At 48.5% G+C, this 20,198-nt stretch overlaps 1 protein-coding gene across 1 annotated transcript in view; it reads right to left on the bottom strand.

The window, feature by feature from the left end:
* Positions 1–3,353: 3,353 nt before the first annotated feature.
* Positions 3,354–20,198, bottom strand: part of pnpla6 (patatin-like phospholipase domain containing 6) — a 30,367-nt gene continuing 13,522 nt past the window's right edge. Inside the window, exons 18-36 of the mRNA XM_056586789.1 lie at positions 20,045–20,176; positions 19,719–19,842; positions 19,138–19,251; positions 18,539–18,614; positions 17,679–17,828; positions 17,404–17,467; positions 16,450–16,618; positions 14,683–14,865; positions 14,196–14,314; positions 13,414–13,570; positions 12,804–12,920; positions 12,603–12,672; positions 7,780–7,896; positions 5,948–6,096; positions 5,149–5,301; positions 4,862–4,978; positions 4,441–4,528; positions 4,004–4,173; positions 3,354–3,448 (exon numbers count right to left, since the gene is read on the bottom strand). Coding sequence (XP_056442764.1) covers positions 3,374–3,448; positions 4,004–4,173; positions 4,441–4,528; positions 4,862–4,978; positions 5,149–5,301; positions 5,948–6,096; positions 7,780–7,896; positions 12,603–12,672; positions 12,804–12,920; positions 13,414–13,570; positions 14,196–14,314; positions 14,683–14,865; positions 16,450–16,618; positions 17,404–17,467; positions 17,679–17,828; positions 18,539–18,614; positions 19,138–19,251; positions 19,719–19,842; positions 20,045–20,176 — 2,344 coding nt within the window. The 3' untranslated portion in view covers positions 3,354–3,373. The remainder of the gene's footprint in view (positions 3,449–4,003; positions 4,174–4,440; positions 4,529–4,861; positions 4,979–5,148; positions 5,302–5,947; positions 6,097–7,779; positions 7,897–12,602; positions 12,673–12,803; positions 12,921–13,413; positions 13,571–14,195; positions 14,315–14,682; positions 14,866–16,449; positions 16,619–17,403; positions 17,468–17,678; positions 17,829–18,538; positions 18,615–19,137; positions 19,252–19,718; positions 19,843–20,044; positions 20,177–20,198) is intronic.

Below are 20,198 nucleotides of genomic sequence, written 5' to 3'. Positions count from 1 at the left end.
TTTCCATTCACCAGCGTCATGCATCCCATTGTCTGATTGTGAAAAGGGAACTGATGAAGAGAGAAGCTGGAGAGTAACCTTGACAAGGGATGATTGAATGATTGCCCTTTGAGTTCCCCCTGCTTACAAAAGACTGATAGACGTGAGCTGGAGATAATGGCAATCAGTGAGCCAATATAAAAGGTAGGGAAGCTGGGTTACCATGAGAATGCTAGACAAATTGTGGTGCGTTGTTGGTACACACCATGGGGCGTGCAGACCGCTTCTTCAGTTATTTCTGTAAGGATGTGTTAAGTAGGGGTAGGTATCCATTTTGGAAGTTTTCCTCCCATTTCTCCTGTTCGATTTGGCAGTTTAACATTGCATTTTGGTTTCTGTATTTTAATTTAAGACGGCCCTCGCTACCCTGAAGCGATGGACCTTTCTCTACCTGAAACAGCTGTCATTAAGTAAATTGTCAAAACAAAATTACTTTCTTCTGATGATGACTCTTTGCCTGTCCACAACGTAGTCTCCAACCTTTATTTTGATGAGGTTTGAAGTGCACTTCGACTTTTGGCTCACTCAAAGGTATCTCTTCTTGAAATTGCCATTTCCTTCTCTTTTTCCTGGCACCATTTGGATCCAGGTTCAATAACACATTTAACAACATTTAACGCTTTTGAGGTGGTGATTCAGGCCAGATGAGTTGTGGTTCCAGTGTTTGACTCTTCTTTAATAGGTCCATGGTCTGTATAACCGGGTCCTTGTTGACAATTGAAGAGGGCTTGAAGGACTTGAATTTGTCCAGTCATGCAAAACAATCCTTTGTTTAGGTAAATGCGTGCCAACCAGTGTTGGGAACGTTACTTTAGAAAAGTAATTAGTTATAGTTACTCACTACTTGTTCCAAAAAGTAACGGAGTTAGTAACTGAATTACTCTATAATAAAAGTAACTAGTTACCAGGGAAGTTGCTAGATGTCAAAGAATTTGGATTTGGATTTTTAAATGGTTGAACTGCCCATTCAGGGCCCTGATATACTTCCAACTGAATTTTAATTTAGAAAATAACGGCATTACCTAACGCCGTTCTTTTACACGGTGTCATTAAAAACACTGGTGCCAACAGGGCCGTCGGACTGCGGGTGTAAGGTGGAGAGTTGTGGGGGGGGCCAAGGCAGAGGGGTGGCCCATGGGAAAAAAAAAAAAATATTTAAATTTTTTTACCACCCCCTAGTGGTACGAGCCGCACACTGCGCTCAGCGGCAATTGCCGCCAGGCCAAAGGGCCCAGAATTCGGTGCGACGGCCCTGCATGCCAATATGGATTTAACAATTAATTAAAACAATGAACATACGAAAGGTGATCGATCTATCTATATGATTTGCATAATGCATCCTCCGAGTTTATGCTCACAGTTCCCTTAGGGATCTAATTGATATGTTAAGTACTTTAATTTACAACTATTCAATGAAAATAGGTACATGCAAGACAAGGAGACATGGTGTATAATTAATATTTATTATCCAGAATGCATATTAAATGATCCGTCAGCACGAGTATGCCTGAGATCCTAAGCCCCCTGCGTCTCAAGGCCTGGGACGAATACAAATCAATAAGTTAGTCTCTATGGCAGAACAAATAAAAAGAGAACATTTCAGTGCAAAAAAAACACCAAAGCCAAGCTAATTATAAAATAACCATTTATATTAAAATTATCATTTGGAGATTCTCTCATATTAAAAATTAAATTAATAAACAAAACCATTCCCAACACAGGATGGGGTGAAAATGTACAGCAGACTGGCCATGATGGGGGCCTCACCAAGGTCCCGCGGATCTGCGATGCAGCTTTGACACGTGAATCATATTCATCCCTGTACCGGCACTGGCATAGTACCACGTATGTGCGAGTTATAACATAGGTCCATAAACTGTCTGGATTAATAGTTTTAAGTCACTTTTTTATTGGTTTAATTTACTTAATGTATAGGTCTGCATACGTACAGATCCAGATGGCGAAACGGCTCCTTAAGCCATAAGTATCATTTTACATTAATAAGACGCGTGTTACATAGCAGTCCATTTACAAGAGCTGTCCCCTAAGGAAGGGGGATGTGTAGTGCCAAACGCGGGGTACCGCGTTATCTTGCGAGACGTCTGGATGCAAGTGCTTCTTTCGCTGTCCAGATCCTTGTTGATTCAGCCTCCGTGATTCGAGCTCACAGTAATCAACCCTAGAGCCGTTGCTGTGACAGTACTTAGGAAACACACCAACGTTGGCACACTTGCCAAAAACATTCAAGTCATGTCGTTGTTACTCCAAACTGAGAATTTCCATCTCCGTTCGTCCATTCAAAAAACCTGTCCACGATTTTCACCCCCAACCAGCCACGCCCATCTACCGGGACATTCTACGGGCGGCCCATTCATTCACTATGAGTGCATGGATTTAACTCCACTGACCTCCATGAGTGGTTCAGTCCATTTCTTCCCGCAACGTGGCTGTGACACACACACACACACACACACACACACACACACACACACACACACACACACACACACACACACACACACACACACACACACACACACACACACACACACACACACACACACACACACACACACACACACACAATATAGTTAATCAGCGGTACGGCGGAGACGTTTTTCTTTAGCTTAGCGTTGTCTAAATGAGCGTTATATGATAAAGCATGCAGGCGTGAGTGGTGGTGGGGGGGGAGTTCTGAGGAGGAAGCCGACCATTGAGCCAGGATACAGTTCTTTAGTTTACTTTTATGAAAGGCTGTCCAGAGGGAGGGGCCTCAGTGAAGAGGGAGTGGTTTCAGTGAGGGGGGAGGGGCCTCAGTGAGGGGGGAGGGGTCTCAGTGAGGGGGGAGGGGGCAAAGTGACGGGGGAGTCTCCTGGATGGAGAGTTGGGGGGGGTCTTCAGTTCAGGAAAGTACAGGTCCACAGGTGATACGAGTTTCATGTGCGGTTCACATATCATGGGGCGTGGGGGACGGTTCATAAGTTAAGCGTAAAGTTCAAAGTTGAAATTCCTCAAGACACGAAAACAAACACAAAGTTCCCCAGCGAGTCTCCGATGACGAGAGTCTGTCAAGTTTAAAAAGATGGCCGACTCTAAGGTCGAGCCCCGCGTGGGTCTTCTGGGACAGGAAGCGGGCCGGGGGGGGGGGGGGGGGGGGGTGGTCGCTTCAGGCTCCTCGCCCAGCCGTCAGCAGTCCGACACCTCCGAGGTGTTCGAGTCCAGGGTGAACTTCCTTCGCTGACGCACCGTTTTGTCCTCGTCCTGTGGGGGACAGGAAGGGGGGGGGGGGGGGGGGGGGGGGGGGGGCGGTCGCTTCAGGCTCCTCGCCCAGCCGTCAGCAGTCCGACACCTCCGAGGTGTTCGAGTCCAGGGTGAACTTCCTTCGCTGACGCACCGTTTTGTCCTCATCCTGTGGAGGACAGGAAGGCTGTCGTTACTAAAGGAACAATTGCTTGCGGCGTTTGTGGAACAAATGGAAGAACCGTCTGCTCAACGAAGGATATTTAACCCCCACACACGTCTGACTGGTGCGATGTTAGTCCGAACCCGTGTTCACACCAAAACCAAAAGCACGATTTTGAACATGGGAACCGCACTTTGTGACCGACAGGCTCTCATGACACCGCTTTACGCGGAGCTCGCACCAAACTTCATATATTTCACCCGCGAGCGAACAAGCGAACGAAGCAAATCAAGAACAATCGTGAGTAGAATCAAGGGAGTTTCACGCCATTCGCGAGAAATGTCACACCTGTTACAGTCTTTGCAATCGGCCTCGTAGGTTAATCGCGCCGCGCCAAAGAATCGCTTCTCTTTCGGTGTTAAATCGAGGCGTCGCACAGCGTCGTTTTGGATGACCTTCACCAAGGCTAGTTTACTGAAGGTTACGTTGTAAGGTTTGACTCCCGACCCACGGTCCGTGCCGTGGGTCGGGGGGGGGGGGGTCCGTTAGAGGGGCTCTCACCGTCTGGAACACCCCGTTGGGGCCCCACTCTCCAGGGGACAGGTCTCCGGGGGACTGGTCTCCGGGGGACTCTCCGTCGTCGTCGTCCTCCTCCTCCTCCTCGCCTTCCTCCTCCCTCACCGTGTCCATCCCGTCCTCCTCGTACTCCGTCAGCCCGTCCGACTCCTCGGCTACACACACACACACACACACACACACACACACACACACACACACACACACACACACACACACACACACACACACACACACACACACACACACACACACACACACACACAGACACACACAAACCTGCTTCAAACAACGGTTTGACGGCCCACATGATCAACTTCAAGCGTAGCTCTAAATGTACTGAAGAGGAAGAAGCAGAAGAGAGAGACGGGTCCCGGCCCGAGGGGGATTCACTGGACGGGGTGAGGGCCGAGCGCTCTCACCGTCCTCGGCGACGTAGCTCTGGACCGGGTCGATCCTGGACACGATCTCCGCCAGGTCCGTGAAGTCTGCCGCAGGACGGGTACATGTCTAGGGGTAGGGGGGGGGGGGGGGGGGCATATGGGGTTTCAGGAGATTGATGAAATAAGAGTCACTTATTGGTGTGTAGCAGAGCGGGGCGATTCCATTACCATTGATATCACTTGCAGAAGATGCTTAGGAAAAAAAACTAAAAAAATTGAAAATGCAAAAAAGGATGGGAACCTTTACATGTTCACACATAACAGGTAAAGGGCAGGATCTCTGAAGGCACCTCCCATCGTTCTCTGGAGAACAATGGGCAACCATCCTCACATTGCAGATGGATTAGTTTTAATCAGGGTAGGTGCATGCAGGTGTCTGTGTGTGGTGTGTATCTCTCACGTCGTTCCTCTTGCTGTCGTTGTAGTCCGCCGAGCGGTGGTCCTTCAGCATGTTGTCGATGATGTCACCGCGGGCCCAGCCGGTGAACAGCAGCTTGCCGTGCTGGTAGCCCACGTCCTGCACACACACACACACACACACGCACACGCACACACACACACACACACACACACACACACACACACACACACACACACACACACACACACACACACAGTTGTGGACTGGAGGACCCTCGGGTTCTCGACATCATGGGTCAGTAGACCAGGCCTGAGACGGGGACTTACGTGGATCTCGTCGAACTTGCCGAAGTCCATGGTCTTGAAGCGGTCGATGGGCGGCCGGATGTACTCGCAGTAGGCGCTCTTCTTCACCAGCTCCAGCTGCCGCACGCACGACACGTAGGCCAGCCGCGACTGGATCTCCGCCATGTCCGGCACCTAGAGCGCTCCCAGGGAGACGCCGAGTCAGGGGCGGGGAGGTGGAGGGCTGTGGTGTGGTGTGTGTTGGTGTGTGTTGGTGTGTGTGAGTGTTGGTGTCTGTCTGTTCAATTGTATCCAACAGATTCGATTTGGAAGGTACTTTCAAAAATATATAAATAATAATAAATATATATATATATATATGTTACCCACTTCTCATTAAATCCATTTGGAAGCAATAGGTTCATTGGCAATACTAACGGGTGAATCTGGTGATTCGGAAAATTACTTATTACACTACTTTTGAGTTCGTTTCCCGGACATTTGCTGAGGTCCTCCTCTGATTCTTATCAGTGGAAGAGCATGCATATGAAGTGCTTGAACCAACATTGGAGAATGTTTAACTGGACAATTTCCGCAGGGAAAAAACTAAAGAAAGAAACTAGGAGAAGAGGCCTCGTTCCTCGAGGACACTGACACTTTACAGGTTTCTGTTTGGGGGAAGCTTGGAGGCGCTTGGTGAGCAAGAATCTCTCCTTCATTTATTATAAATTGAAGAAAAACAAACGCTTGATATCGGACATTTGTAATCAGACAGTAAAATAAGTCAAAGGGTGTACCATGCTCTTAATTCAGATGATGTAACCAGCACAGTTGTCCATACCTTCACTTTCTCTGCCCAGGGGTTAATGCGTTTCCATAGCAACCACCAACCCGACAGGGAGTCGCCGTAGTTACAGAGGTCCGTCTCGTCTTTGCTCCCCACATCGATGGCTATGACCGTTTTGGCGCCCATGTTTCTGGCAATGTCCGCTGCAATACGCGACACACACGCACATATTCACACGGGCACACGCACACACACGAGCCCACGAGCACATACAGCCAGGGTGACGAGGAGGAGACGATGAAGAGGATATTGTGTTGTATGCGTTGTTGGGTAACCGCTTCTTTCTGTTCCTTTAAAATGTTCAGATGGGCTCACACAGCAAAGACACAACCACAGAAAGCTTGCTTTTTGCCATAGGTCTAAATAAGGATGATGAGAGATTAGGAGATAGTCTTTGGTTTATCTTATTGAGAATAATAGGTCAGAGACCGTTGGTCATTCTGCTGTGTGGCTCAAGGACACCTGTACAGTCCAGAAAGAAGTCCCACCATTGATTTGTTCATTGTACCGATTCGAAGCACAAGATCTAGAGCAATGCATTTGAAAGATACATCGATAATGAGTAGATTTGTGCCGGAAATCCTATCGGTTGGAACAACGTCTCTGAAACACTGTATTCCACAAACCTCTGACGACAGCCAACAGCGTACAAACAACAGTTTGAAGCAGCAGGATAACACTGCACAGAGCTTGGGGAAACATGACGAGACTGTCGTTACTCACAGAGGCCGACAAAGGGGAGGACTTCCTCGAGAAGTTCTGTGCTTTTTTTGCTTCACGCGAATACGTGAGCATGAGGTGGTTTTGTTCTCATGCAGTGGTCCACAGAGGAAATAGTCCCCTACCTCACGAGACCTTACACCGTACGAACAGCTTGATTCACAGAAACTGTTGTTGTATTTTTCCAAAGAGTCAGTACGTTTTATTGAAAGCAGAAAAAAACGTCCAAAAAACAGACTGGTGTCTAGGAACAATAGATTCTTGATTTTTATTTCCGTCTTACAATACTTTAGGGTTTAAAGCTGCACTATGTACTTTTGCTTGAATGTCAGAAGGGTCCCCTATTGCCCATTGCTACACCAGCGAAACACAAGAGAACTTAATTTAGATAGATTGATTGAATTATGTCTGCATTTGCTGACACACTTCCTGTTTAATCAAAATTTCTTGCCAGTGGAGCAAATGAGATTCAGGCAGCCAAAAGTAAGATTGTATTTGATTAAAGATCATGTTATCTTGATGATCATCTCTTTATTATAATTATACATAGAAAAACTATGTTACCACAGAACCACGCAGTATTTTCCAAATTAAAAAGCTAAATTAAAAAGCCAAATAGTGCAGATTTAATTTAAGCTGCTTTCATGTAGAATCTTCAACTAAAAAACGAACTAAATTCACATCACACGTGTTACCACCAGGCTGTTTGATGGACAGTTATATCACATTGCCTTGTGCTATAGGAATTAACAGATAGGTAGACGTGTGATATTTAGTTCTTTCTTGCAAAGTTCAACACAACATTCAATACAACCCAACCAATGCAGATTTCCACCAGTCCACAAATGTTTTAGTCTCGTGTTGAGTTCACTACTCAATTTAGACAAAAATATATCTTATAATAATTTGGCAAAACAATAAAAAATTTACAATTAGAATTTACAAAACGGACGGGGAAATCTCCAATCCCCCCCTGGTTGCATACTTACCCGCTCGAACCCGCAGACAACCCTCCACCGCCCTGAATGCATTACTGCCCCCCTCTGGCAGGGACATGGTACCGTACCCCCCTGGTACGTGTCAGGGGGTGCTCCCCCTCTACTTGCCTGGCAGGTTGTTGATGTAGCCCCCGTCCATTAGCAAGTTGCCGTCTTTGGGGTCGCAGAGGGGCGGCAGGTACCCCGAAAGGGTCATGCTCGCCCGCACATAGCGCCACAGTGAGCCTATCACCGGGAGGGAGGTGTGGGAGCGGGGGGGGGGGGAGAGGTTTGGGGTTGGGGGAGGAGGGGGGGGGGGGAGGGTTCAGGGGGGATGGAATAACATCTCAATCAAGGTTAACCAAAATGCGTTTGGTTAGTGTCCGACCCCGACCACAGCCCCCCGCCCGGCGGTCAGGTGCCCCCGCCCCCCCCCCTCCTGGGGAGGAGAGGGAGCGAGGCCGGGGGCCTGTGGTCCTGGGGGTGACCTTCACACTCTGTTGTGCCCCGACGGACACCTGTTACCCGGGCGCAGACACCCTGCGTGGCAACGCGGCGCTGCTCGAAGGTAAGAGAGGGCGCGGTGGCCGCGACAGAGCGTCAAGGCCGAGTTTTGGCCGCCGGAATTTTGCCCCGACAACGTCGTCGCTCCTTCCGTCGCCGAGATCAGAAATCCTACGGATCTGAGGTAGCTTTACAATCAATCCGATTTAATCCTCATAACTTGGTTTTTATATCGTCCAGAGAAGCCCCAATGACGAATGTTTGTAAAAGGCTACGGACGGCAAACAAATCCGAGTCTCGAAGGAGGAGGAGGAGGAGGAGCAGTGGGCCGTTGTCGTGACAACATTCAGGGGTCCCGTGTCTGCCCGCGGTGAACATGTGGTGGGTCAACCATGGCGGCCTGCCCTGGGTCGTAGCTCGGTGCCAGCGGAGCGGAGGAGAAGGCCGCTGGCTGCATGGGTTGGAAGGATAGCAGAACAGAGGAGGCTGCGTCTGACTCTGTTGTGGAGTTTGAGAGGGCTGCCAGAGAAATCTGAAGCTGCAGAATTGGCCTGATTTGAATAAAGGGACAGTTTGTGGTTGATTGGTAGCACTCAGGGATCGGAATGAGATTGCGGCGGGGCTCGTGGATCCTTTGCATCGCTGACGCATCGTCGTATACTAGGAAGGAGGGACCGTTTTTATTTGCAGTATGGGGCAGGGAGTGGCAACTGTAGGATCCAGAACACTTATTGTGAACAATAAAAGCACTACATGAGGAAAGATAGAAACCAATAGGCAGTATATTTACATTAAATATAGTGATTGGCTCATGAGGTAAAGCATTGGCGTGCACATAAGGGCAAGCAAAGCCATAGGGAGAAGGTTGGGGAGGGGTAATAACAATAACACGTTTGTGGAGATGTTTAAAGTGGACATGGAGGTGGAGAATAGGGTAAAGGGCGTTCCTAGCATGGCTGAGATGGAAGCATGCCGCGGTGGAGTCAGCAAGACACACACACACACACTTGTAGAGCAGAAATTCAGAGAATTCAGAGAACTGCCACCACAGACACAGACGGAGGAAGTGATGACATCTCACGGCACTAAACTATAATAGACCTAGAGGCCGAGACATCCATTGTGCACGGTGGTCACCTTGAACCTAATAAGGGTTTCTTAGAAGACTAAGATGTAGATGTATTTCTATCATCATCCCTCATACGAGTTGAATTAACTAAAAACAAAAAAAAGAACCCAGAGCCTCAAGTACAAAAAAAGCATGGAAACTTTCTTTGACAAATCAAAACACAAGCACGTACACTTCTGTGCATTCCTCAACACGAGGGGATGACAATTAGGGAGGGTGGGTGGGGGGGGGAGGGGGGGAAATGATAAACATGGGGCACTTGGAAAAAGCAGGGCCATCATGCACCTCTCATTCTCTCTTTCTCTATGGAGCGAACCCATGGCGAACCGCAGCATGCACTAGCACTGCCTTGCAAGCCAATAGGGGGAGGCAGACGCAGTGGGATTCAACGAGGGGGCGGGGCCAAACCAATTTGGAATCTGCGTTGAGAGTTGTCGTCACAACCGTTGGGAGGGGAGAACTAATCTGCGATCCACTAAAACAGTGGATCATCTTTAGTTTAATATGTATACATATATACAGAATATATTTATACATATATATATATATATATTGTATATGCGGCCGATTCAGATACTAATGAGGTCTTTCCTTCCAAACCATGGGTCCCCAATGTCCAACTGGTCAGGATGGGGGGGGGAGTTAAAGGAGTGAGAAGGGTGGGGTGGGTGTGGGGGAAAGGGGATGGGGGAGGGTAGGGGAGGGAGGGAGGGAGGGAGGGAGGGTCTCTGGGTGGTCTATGTGGTGGTTTCGAGCTGAGTGAGGTTGTGAGACGGGGGGGAGGGGGAGGGGGAGGCGGTACGACCGGGCAATGGTGTTAATGTCGTTTCTTTCCGATGTCTGACCTGGGACATTGTTAACATAGCAACCATCCACAAGCAAGTGGCCGTCCTTGGGGTCGCAGAGGGGAGGTAAATAGGGGGTGTAGGAGGCACTGGCTCTAACATAGCGCCACACACAGCCTGTCAGGAAGATGGAGATGGAGAAGGAGAGAGCACATCAAACAAGGGAGGTGGGAGGTGGGTTCAGGAGACCTATGTATTTATATATATCCATAGAGAGAGAGAGAGAGAGAGAGAGAGAGAGAGAGAGAGAGAGAGAGAGAGAGAGAGAGAGAGAGAGAGAGAGAGAGAGAGAGAGAGAGAGAGAGAGAGAGAGAGAGAGAGAGAGAGAGAGAGAGAGAGAGAGAGAGAGAGAGAGAGAGAGAGAGAGAGAGAGAGAGAGAGACTGAGAGACAGAGAGAGACGTAGAGAGTGAGAGACAGGGAGACAGAGAGAGACAAACTAGAACAAAAAAACGGCAAGGTTCGGGAATAACAGGCAGGTTGCTTTGATAGAGAAACATCTGCCCAGTATTTCTATGAATCCCAAATATCCTAAACAAAATCTATTGGGATTTACAAAAATGCATCCAAATAGTATAATGTAAGGCCAATCCACACATTAATATATATAACACGTTTGATTCAATTAGCAATAATCTGAAGATAAATTAGGCCCCTGGTCTTGCAACAGGCTATGTTAGGTCTGTATACATATTTTGTTTTAGCATATCAATTAGGATTAGCAATGTTAGATGGCTCCAACAAGCGAGGGTCGTAGGGAGGGAGGGAGAGAGGGAGAGAGAGGGAGGGAGAAAGAAAGAGAGGAACGCTATTGGAATAACAAACTAATTAAGCAACTAGGAAATCCTCATTATAGGATGTGCTCAGGCCAGCTCTGTCCACTGGCCAACTAGACTACACACTGTTTCACAGAGCTCAAGATACTCTTGGACGTATCAGAATCTAAGCAGCTAAGCCACCCTAAATACCCGGAGTAAAAGGAACGGGAAGAATTACGACGACTTTAATGTTTAAGATTTAAAAAAAAACGTAAGAAAGTGTGACAGAACACGCTCAGACAGAGAAGGAAAGGGTGTGAAGGAAGGCAGGGGGCAGGGCACTGCGCGGAGAAAGGGGGGGGGATAGGGTGCCAGGGTGCCAAGATGGAGTGTCTGGATCCTACAGGATGATGTCGGAAATGAGCGGTGGTAGAGGGGGTAGTTGACGGTCAGGGTCCTAACAGGGGTTAAGTTTCCTCGGTAGAGTGTCCTGAGGACGGACATCCCTAAGAGAGTCGATTATCGTCTTTGTTAAAAAACGGAACAGACATGGGTGCAAAGGAAATCGATGGAGAGGCTACGGTTCTACTATACATGACTTAGTTCAAATGGAGGAGAGAGAGAAGGAGAGAAATTAGGAGCGAAAAACATGGAGACAAACAAGAAAGCAGACGTGCGTCCGGCTCCACTAATGGTGCTCTGTTGCTTTAAGAGACATGGTGTGAATCTGGGCAGCATGAGTCAAGGGAAGGCCTACGTTTTACTGAGCATACATTGCACAAATGGACCTTTTAAGGTCAACACTTTCGGCTGATTTGTCGATTTGAAGTGTTGTGGGTGGTTTTTAAGCCCAAATAAATATAATAAAAAATTTAATTAAAGATGCACAGATTTCATTAAAGTTTAAATTAATAAATATTGCTTTCCTACAATAACAACCATCTCATTAGTTGAATGAACTTTACCAGAATAAAATCTCTGAGGTTGTGTACATCGGCCATTATAGATTAAACTTGTGGAAGTCTTGATAATATTGATATTTTTTGCGACGTTACACAATCTAATGTCCACGCAGCACTATGCAAACGCAACACTGGAGCGCCTTTAAGAGAGTTCCATGATTGGCTGACAGCTGTAGTGGAACAGGGCCAAAAGGTGTTAGGTTAGAAGAACTGAGTGCAACACACACGGGTCAAGTGAAAAGTTAAGGATTTGGTTAAGAAGTCAAACAGCGATACAAGTTAGTTAGTATGCGTGCAAAGGGGCCATAACAAACGTTAACGTTTTGGTCGAGAGAAACAGCCAAGCAAAAGAAAATCGAGTAATACTAGAAACCAACCCTTTATCAGGGATGGGACAGCAGAACTTAGTGTTAACATATATAAAGTGATTCGATTACTGAATTAAATTATAATTAAATTAAAAAGACCACCCATAGAGTAAAAAAAACGTATTATTCCATAAAAGCAATATTATTTCAATCTTAAAGTGAAAGATCTCAATGCATGGGTTGAAAAACGCACAACACGACCTGATGCATATCTAAGCATGTGTTGGTGTGAACACGACTACTCATGCACTACCCAACGTTTGCGATAGGGTGATACTACACAGTGATGCTTAACATAATGGATGTCTTATACATGTGGGTCATCAACACTGCAGCCTTGCATAAGGGTGTACTCTAGAAGCCAGCTCAGCCCGGCAGTCGACCTACCGTCCTGGTGCACGCGCATGGACGAGGCCGTGATATCCGTGGTGACGTTGAAGTAGGGCAACCACAGGTCCTGGAAACACATAGAGTACAAGTGTTTCTAGCGCAGCCTGCACCTGAATGTTGTACACACTACGCAACATTTAAGTTCTGCTCAAAAGAAAGAAAAGGGTACATTTATGGTGGTTGGTGGTGACCTCTGACCTCAGCTTGCTTGTCCAGAAACACTTTGTAGATGCTGGTGTTGAAGGCAGAGCCAGAGAACATGGAGGTGATGGGGTAGGTCAGGTCCAGCACGGTCTTGAACACAGAGTTCATGGCCTGAAATGCAAGGATATTCAGGGATTCAGTTTGATAGATAATGTTGAGCTAATATCATTAGCAATTCTTCCCTTCCTGGAAATGGAGAAACGTTGGCCAAAAACCATCAGCGTGGGAGCCCATTAATGGTACCATCCCACAGATGGCACTAGTGTCCTCGCCAGTAGTCAATTAGCATAAGCTAATTGACTAATGGCGGACACCGACAGAGCTGTAGAACCTGAAACCCAACCTCAAACCACACGGAAATTAAATCAAAATATGAAAAAAATCTCAATACATAAGAGATTTTTTGTTTCGCCCTCATAAATCCTTTAACACGGCAAAGCAAGGTCCCTGCCAATTCTAGTTGCAGTCACCCATAAACGATTAACGAAAATGAAAACCACATGAAAGATTGTGTTAATGTGAGCCATGACTCCCGTCAACCCGATGTTTTTATGGGTTTATGTGAGGCGTGACTGTGCTGGTGACGGCTGGTCTGCAGCAGCACCTTGGACCACTCTCTGGCTCTCTGCTTGGTCCGGACGGCGCTCCTCTCCTCTGCGTACAGCGCCCCGATGAACGAGCCGATGGAGGTCCCGCCCACGATGTCGATGGGGATCCCCGACTCCTCCATGGCCTTGATCACCCCCACGTGGGAGCAGCCCCTGCATAGGGGGACAACCGCAGGTCAGAGGGGGACAGGGAGAGAGGAGGACACCTATGGGGACAGCAGCAGGTCAGAGGGGGACAGGGACAGAGGATGACATCCCCCCATGCATGGCTGGAAGGTATCCTACTAAAACGGGCGATGACTTCCCCTTTAAAAGGTGACATATTATAAGACCAGGTAACCAATCTGCCCCTGTTGACATCACAAGTGGGCGTGTCCACCTAGATGTATGAGGATAGACGGACGGACTGTGTCAGAAGAGGCATATTTTTTTAAACGGCCTGTAAGGGCTAATCACACTCACACCTGGTGGTATAATATGTCACCTTTACGAAAAATACAACACAAACACGAAACAAACAAAAAACAGATGGAGGGACAGCACCACCTGCTGGTGTGGATGGAGTGTGTGTGTGTGTGTGTGTGTGTGTGTGTGTGTGTGTGTGTGTGTGTGTGTGTGTGTGTGTGTGTGTGTGTGTGTGTGTGTGTGTGTGTGTGTGTGTGTGTGTGTGTGTGTGTGTGTGTGTGTGTGTGTGTGTGTGTGTGTGTGTGTGTGTGTGTGTGTGTGTGTGTGTGTGTGTGTGTGTGTGTGTGTGTGTGTGTGTGTCTCTCTCTCTCACCTGGCCCCCCCTCCCCCCAGCACCAGGGCGATGCTGTTTCCCGTCAGAACCCGGGCCAGCCGCGAGAAGTCGCTGTGTCGGTCCACCGTCTTCTCGCACACCTTTTCGTACACTTCCCTCTGCGACGCACAGACGCACACACAGGACAGAAATGCATTACAATACGAGGAAACAAAACACACGTTTAGAATTAAAAAACCAAGCAAATGTACCGTACATTATTTGACTCCTATAACGCACAGGATTAGTACAAAGTACATTCCATAAAATTAATCCAATCATAACCGGCTTTTCCGATACTTTGAGTATTACATACAGGATCCCCTGCCAAATCCGACAGCTCGTAAACCTCAAAGCCGCCGTCCCCCCCCCTTCCAAACACTGCTCTCCAATTCCAAGTCTTTTCCCGGCCCTTGTGGGGGCCCGATTGAGGAAGGGCCCCTGGGGTACCCGGGATCCAGCAGACGGGCAGACGGGGAGGTCTTACCAGTTTGGTGGGGCTGCGTCTGGAGAAGACCCGGCGCGGGCACTTGAGGTGCAGATGTCCGGAGCACCAGCTGCGCATGTTGAGCCACTCCACCGTCCTGGAGGGGCCCGGCCCGTCCTCCTTGTGCAGCAGCACCAGCTGCTTCAGGGCCCGCACCGCCGTGTTCTCCAGCATCTGCTCCAGCTGGGGGACGAGGAGGGACGAGGTGGGATTAGGACGGACAAGGAATGAGGAGGGACAGGGAGCGATGAGGAGGGGGGAGGAGGGAGGAGGACAGATGAGGGACGAGAAGGGAGGAGGACAGATGAGGAGGGGGGAGGAGGGGGGAGGGACGAGGACAGATGAGGAGGGACGAGGGACGAGGACAGATGAGGAGGGACGAGGGAGGAGGGACGAGGACAGATGAGGAGGGAGGGAGGAGGGAGGAGGACAGATGAGGAGGGACGAGGGACGAGGACAGATGAGGAGGGACGAGGAGGGAGGAGGGAGGAGGACAGATGAGGAGGGACGAGGACAGATGAGGAGGGACCAGGAGGGAGGAGGGAGGAGGACAGATGAGGAGGGACCAGGAGGGAGGAGGGAGGAGGACAGATGAGGAGGGACGAGGAGGGGTGAGGAAGGACGGGGATGAGGAGGGACCAGGAAAGATGAGGGAGGAGGGATGAGGGGGGACATGGAAAGAACGTCAGGTTAGAGCGGTGTTCACAGGACGTATCCATGGCACATGGTTATTAGATCATAAGTGATTTGTTTATGGCATTGGTTCTCAAAGAGCGGCCCGCAGTAACATTCCTGGCGGCCCGCAATGACATACAGATGTAAGTTAAAAAAACATATATATATTTTTTTTTTTAAATTATTTTATCAATACTAATTAAAAAGAAATATATATATATATATAAAGAGAAAAGTCGACTCTCTCTACCTTTCAATAAAATCCTGCTACATTTGTCAGTTTTAATCCGACTGCACATTACTTTGAAAGGATGTACCTCAGTTTCGTGATTTAGACCTCACTTGACCTCACTCCGAGGTCCACGGTGCAATGTTTTTTTTCACCACTGAGATGCCTACGGCGTTTCCCGCAAAAAATGTTTTCCTTTGCCGGCCCTCAGTAAAATTTGGGACTCCTAAATTGGCCCTCAGCTGTCAAAACTTTGAGAACCCCTGGTTTATGGTTTAATTTGAGGCCACTAGAGTTTCAATATTGAGTCATGTCCAAGTATTTGAAAAAAATCTTGCTTTTATCCCTGCCAGTCGCCTTCGTCACACCGCTTTTAAACTTTAATGTTGCGTTCTGCTAAGGGTTGAAATCACCCTCCACTGAAGTGTTGATTTCCCCTACCCTCGTAAAGAAAACGACTTTTCGATTTTTTTAAGAGCTGTCTTTGGTTAAGAATCAATTCTCTCAAACTTACTCTGGTGCAAACATTTTTGTGATGTCAGGCAGTGACAATACAACATCAACACAGTCATCAAGTCGTTTTGTTGACAACTGAGTGAATTTTGTTGAAATTTGAGTGAAATCCTAACGTTTTTATTGTTTTCTGTGAGAGGCAGGAACACTGTATATAACTGTGACTTAGCCCCCTCCAATTCCAAACGATTTCAAACCGACCAATCACAACAGCTTTCATAAGCATAGATCACATACCGTTATTTAAGTTGATTCTAGATTTGACAGTTCTGCTTCTCCTCTCAATACGGCGACAATCCCCCACAATGCCCTCCGCCGCGTACGAGCCCCTAGTCCCCGCGGCCCCTCACCTGTCCCAGGGCGGGCTCCTGGTCCCCCAGCCCCACGATGAGGATGCAGTCGGCCTGTCGGATGCAGCGCTGGGTCCAGGGGGTCATGGTGAGGTCCGACTGGTACAGGACGATCCGGTTGATGTCCTCCTGCTGCGCCAGCCAGCCGGACAGACGGTACTCGTGGACGCTGGCCGGGAGGAAGGACGCGACGTTAGAGGGAGGGCGCCGTGGGTTCTGATTAGGGCGGAACCATTTGGGGGAAGTAACCCAATTGCGATCATTTCGACCAACGTCTCAATTGCGATTTAGTACGCATTTTTCTTTTTAAAGTTCCTTTTGTTCCGTATTGTTCACTAAAAAAGATGAATCATTCTATAGTATGACCGACACAACATTGGAATATGTTAACATATACAGTACTCTTTCCTTCAGGCCAGGCCTATGTGTTGAGATCAATTGACACATGGATTGGTATAACATATAAAAGGTAACAATAAAAGTTTGCACCTTTGTGATTTTCAAATCGCGTTGTTACATCATTCAGCCCTAGTTGGGATGGCTCTCTCTCTCAGTCTGCTGGCGCTCCTGTTGGCTAATCTATGTAGGGAGCCAGTGGGCGGAGCTCAGAGGGTGGTCAGCTGATGTGGGGCCCCTGTGTGGGTGTGGCCTGCAGGCTTCATAAGGTGAACAGCTTCCCACGCGGGTAGGTGGGCTTTTGGTTGGGTTTGCTGCATTTTTGGTTTGGCTTTTTACTTTCGTTTTCTCTTTGACTTTAGTCTGATGTTCAGGACCGCAGTAGCGGCTGTAGAGCGGGTTGACATGTAACCAGGAGGTTGTCGAGGTGTCCCTGAGCAAGGCAACCTAACCCTATCTGGTCCCGACGAGCTGGCCGAATTCTGTATTCAGACAACGTGAGAGCAGTGGAATGTGGTCGGATGAGGACCGGTTGGGATGCGTTTACTTGAAGCTCACCTGTCCAAGGCAGAGGCACCGAGTCGCTCTCTGATGATCTCACTGGTCAGCAGGAGGGTGGGGCCTGGAAGACCACCAGAGAGATGAGTGACGGCAGTCCACATACACAGTGATGGATCAAAATGACTTTTAGCCTGGATATTGACTTCAGATTAGCTATTTGTCTAGACATTTTCTTAATTCAATCGAGTGATGAAAAGTTTATACTAAATTATATATATATATAATTTGGCAAACAGCTTGGATGGCTTGCGCCCCCGTCCAGGCGGACTCACCAATAGCGTTGAGGGCGTGACTGAGCTCCAGGTTGAAGGCGTTGATGGGCACATCGTCACAGACGGGCAGTACCGCCACCGTGGACAGATTGCTGGCGGGGTTGGTGACGTCCGGGCTGGAGGTCACGGACGACAGGCCCATCGTTGACCCTGCACCACAGCGTGAACCGTCAACGTTGATGAACCAATGGAAACACAACGCTTGCCTGAACGCGTGTGTAATGATCAGGCTACCCACTCCCCACTGCAGTGAACTGTATTGTGCGTTTGGGGTGGCAAAGTGGTCAGCACTGTTAGCCCACCGCAAGAATGGCCTTGGTTTAAACCCCAGGAGGGCCTTTCTGTCTGGTGTTCATATGTTCTCCCCGTGTCTGCGTGGGTTCGCTCCCAGACCAAAAACACATTATTGTGTTTTTGCCCTTGACCTAGGCACTAGGCAGTAGCCCTGGAGTTGGTCTCTGATCGCCGCACTGCGGCTGCCCACCGCTTCCAGTGCCGCTAGTGATGGGTTTATTGCAGAGTCCTCAATCTCCTCCAGGAAGTGTTAAAAAAATTATATGAAAAGACAGCCCTAAGCAGTAATTTCTGCTGCCTTAGGACTCATCAACTAAAGCCACATGAGATGCCTGATGTAATCAGGCATCACAGCCTCTGGGGGAAGGTTAATAAAAAGGAGTGACAATTTATCTATCATCCAGCATCCTTATCGTACGGAGATGAAAGGAAGAACTATTACAGAACTATCGTATGGAGACGAAAGGAAGAACTATCGTCTAGCAGAACCGTCGCATGGAGATGAAACATGATGAAACCATCGATGTTCAGCACAACACTCCCAGGCCCTCCGGTCATCATCTCACCTGCAAAGGGCCCCTGGCCCTGCTGCAGGTTCCCCAGGATCTTCTGGCCCAGCAGGTGGATTAAACGTGTCACCACCTGTCAGGGGCCGACAGTGCAACGGTCAGTACCGTCACCACGGCAACACATCTGGGGTAGCTTTGAGGTCTTTTCAATACATACCGATGCTGAATATTTGAAATTATTTCAGTATTATTATCCACAGGATCGATACACCAGTATGAGCTGCGCTTTCTCGCTCTACCTCTCTCTGTCATAGCGAGTTGACAGACAAACACACAGCGCTACAGGGCCCACATAGCCCCGCCTCCTGTCACTCACTCGCAGAGCGGTCTCTCGCGGTAATTCATCATTTTACTACAGTCAGTCATTCTGCTGTTATATTTATAAGCAAATAAATACAAATCTAAAATCGTATGCTCTCAATTGTGGTACATTTTTCCCTGTGATACCGATTATCGATGTTTTTCAAGGTAATGCCTCGAAAGTTAGAGGGTCCAGTATTGTGACAACCCTGAGGTGTGGCGGGCGCGATGCAGGGACAGGTGGGTGAGCTGAGGGTTCACCTACCTGGGGGTAGTTGACCCGGGGGTTCACCTACCTGGGGGTACCGTCTCTTGATGTGGTTGAGCGTTCCCTCGGGCAGTTTGACCAGCTCCGTGTCGCGGACGGCGTGCACCGTGGTGGCGCGGGGCTGTCGGGTCAGGGCCTCCACCTGGAACACAGGTTTGACCCTACTGAGGACGTGCGGTTACCATGGAATACTGTTAACCGTGTTGAGCAGTTGGCCGAACGCTCAATTAATGAGTGTCGAAACTAAGTGTGGCCATCACTGTGGCTCTGTTCTGTGTCTTTTCGTCACACCTTTCACGAATGAATATGTGATAGTATAATTGGCCACAAGGGAGTGCAAATGAGCATTGAGTTGTAGTTGGCCCAGCGCTATTGTACACAGCAGCCTGTGCTGGTAAAACAAATGTCTCAAACAAACAATAAAGTAAACAAGAAACTCACTGCATTCGTTTGAGGCACTATGCAAAACCTGAGCATGGTGGTAGGCATTCATACATACAAATACAGCATGACCACGCTCGTGTTTTCTAAGCCAGGATACATTTTCTAAATAATGGTAGCCATGTTACAAAAGGTAGAAGATGGGAGTAAACAGGGGCTGGCCCTCACCACTCCTATGAGGTCTCCTCTGCCGTACTCCCCCACCAGCTCCTTCTTGCCGTTGGCCTTGCGGATGACCGAACGCAGGCGTCCGTTCAGAACGATGTAGGTGCAGTCCGACCGGTCGTCCTGCCTGTGGCAAGGGAAGCAGGGGCAAAAGTTGTCGGAAACTCATCACCGATATATTAAATAGGATCCCACAGCCATCTTATTTGAATGGCGGTCGTTGTGTATCTACATCAGCCACAACAAAAGGTCATTACCATTGACACTATATTTCCTATGATCCATTAAAGTAACGACAACCTTATCCATCAGAGTGTACATTAGCGTACCTGTAGAGGGCCCTGCCGGCCTCCACCGCGATCCAGTCGATGGCAAAGTCCATCTGCCTGACGAAGGCCGACATGCGCACGGCCACGGTGTGGGCTGCACTCAGCACCACGCTGGGCTGTTCCCTCATGATCCTGCAGGGGGCATCACACAGCA

This window comes from Gadus chalcogrammus, chromosome 3, assembly GCF_026213295.1.
Source record: "Gadus chalcogrammus isolate NIFS_2021 chromosome 3, NIFS_Gcha_1.0, whole genome shotgun sequence".
Lineage (NCBI taxonomy): Eukaryota > Metazoa > Chordata > Actinopteri > Gadiformes > Gadidae > Gadus > Gadus chalcogrammus.
The sequence above is the reverse complement of the archived record's forward strand: the minus strand, read 5'-3'. Positions and strand labels throughout refer to the sequence as shown.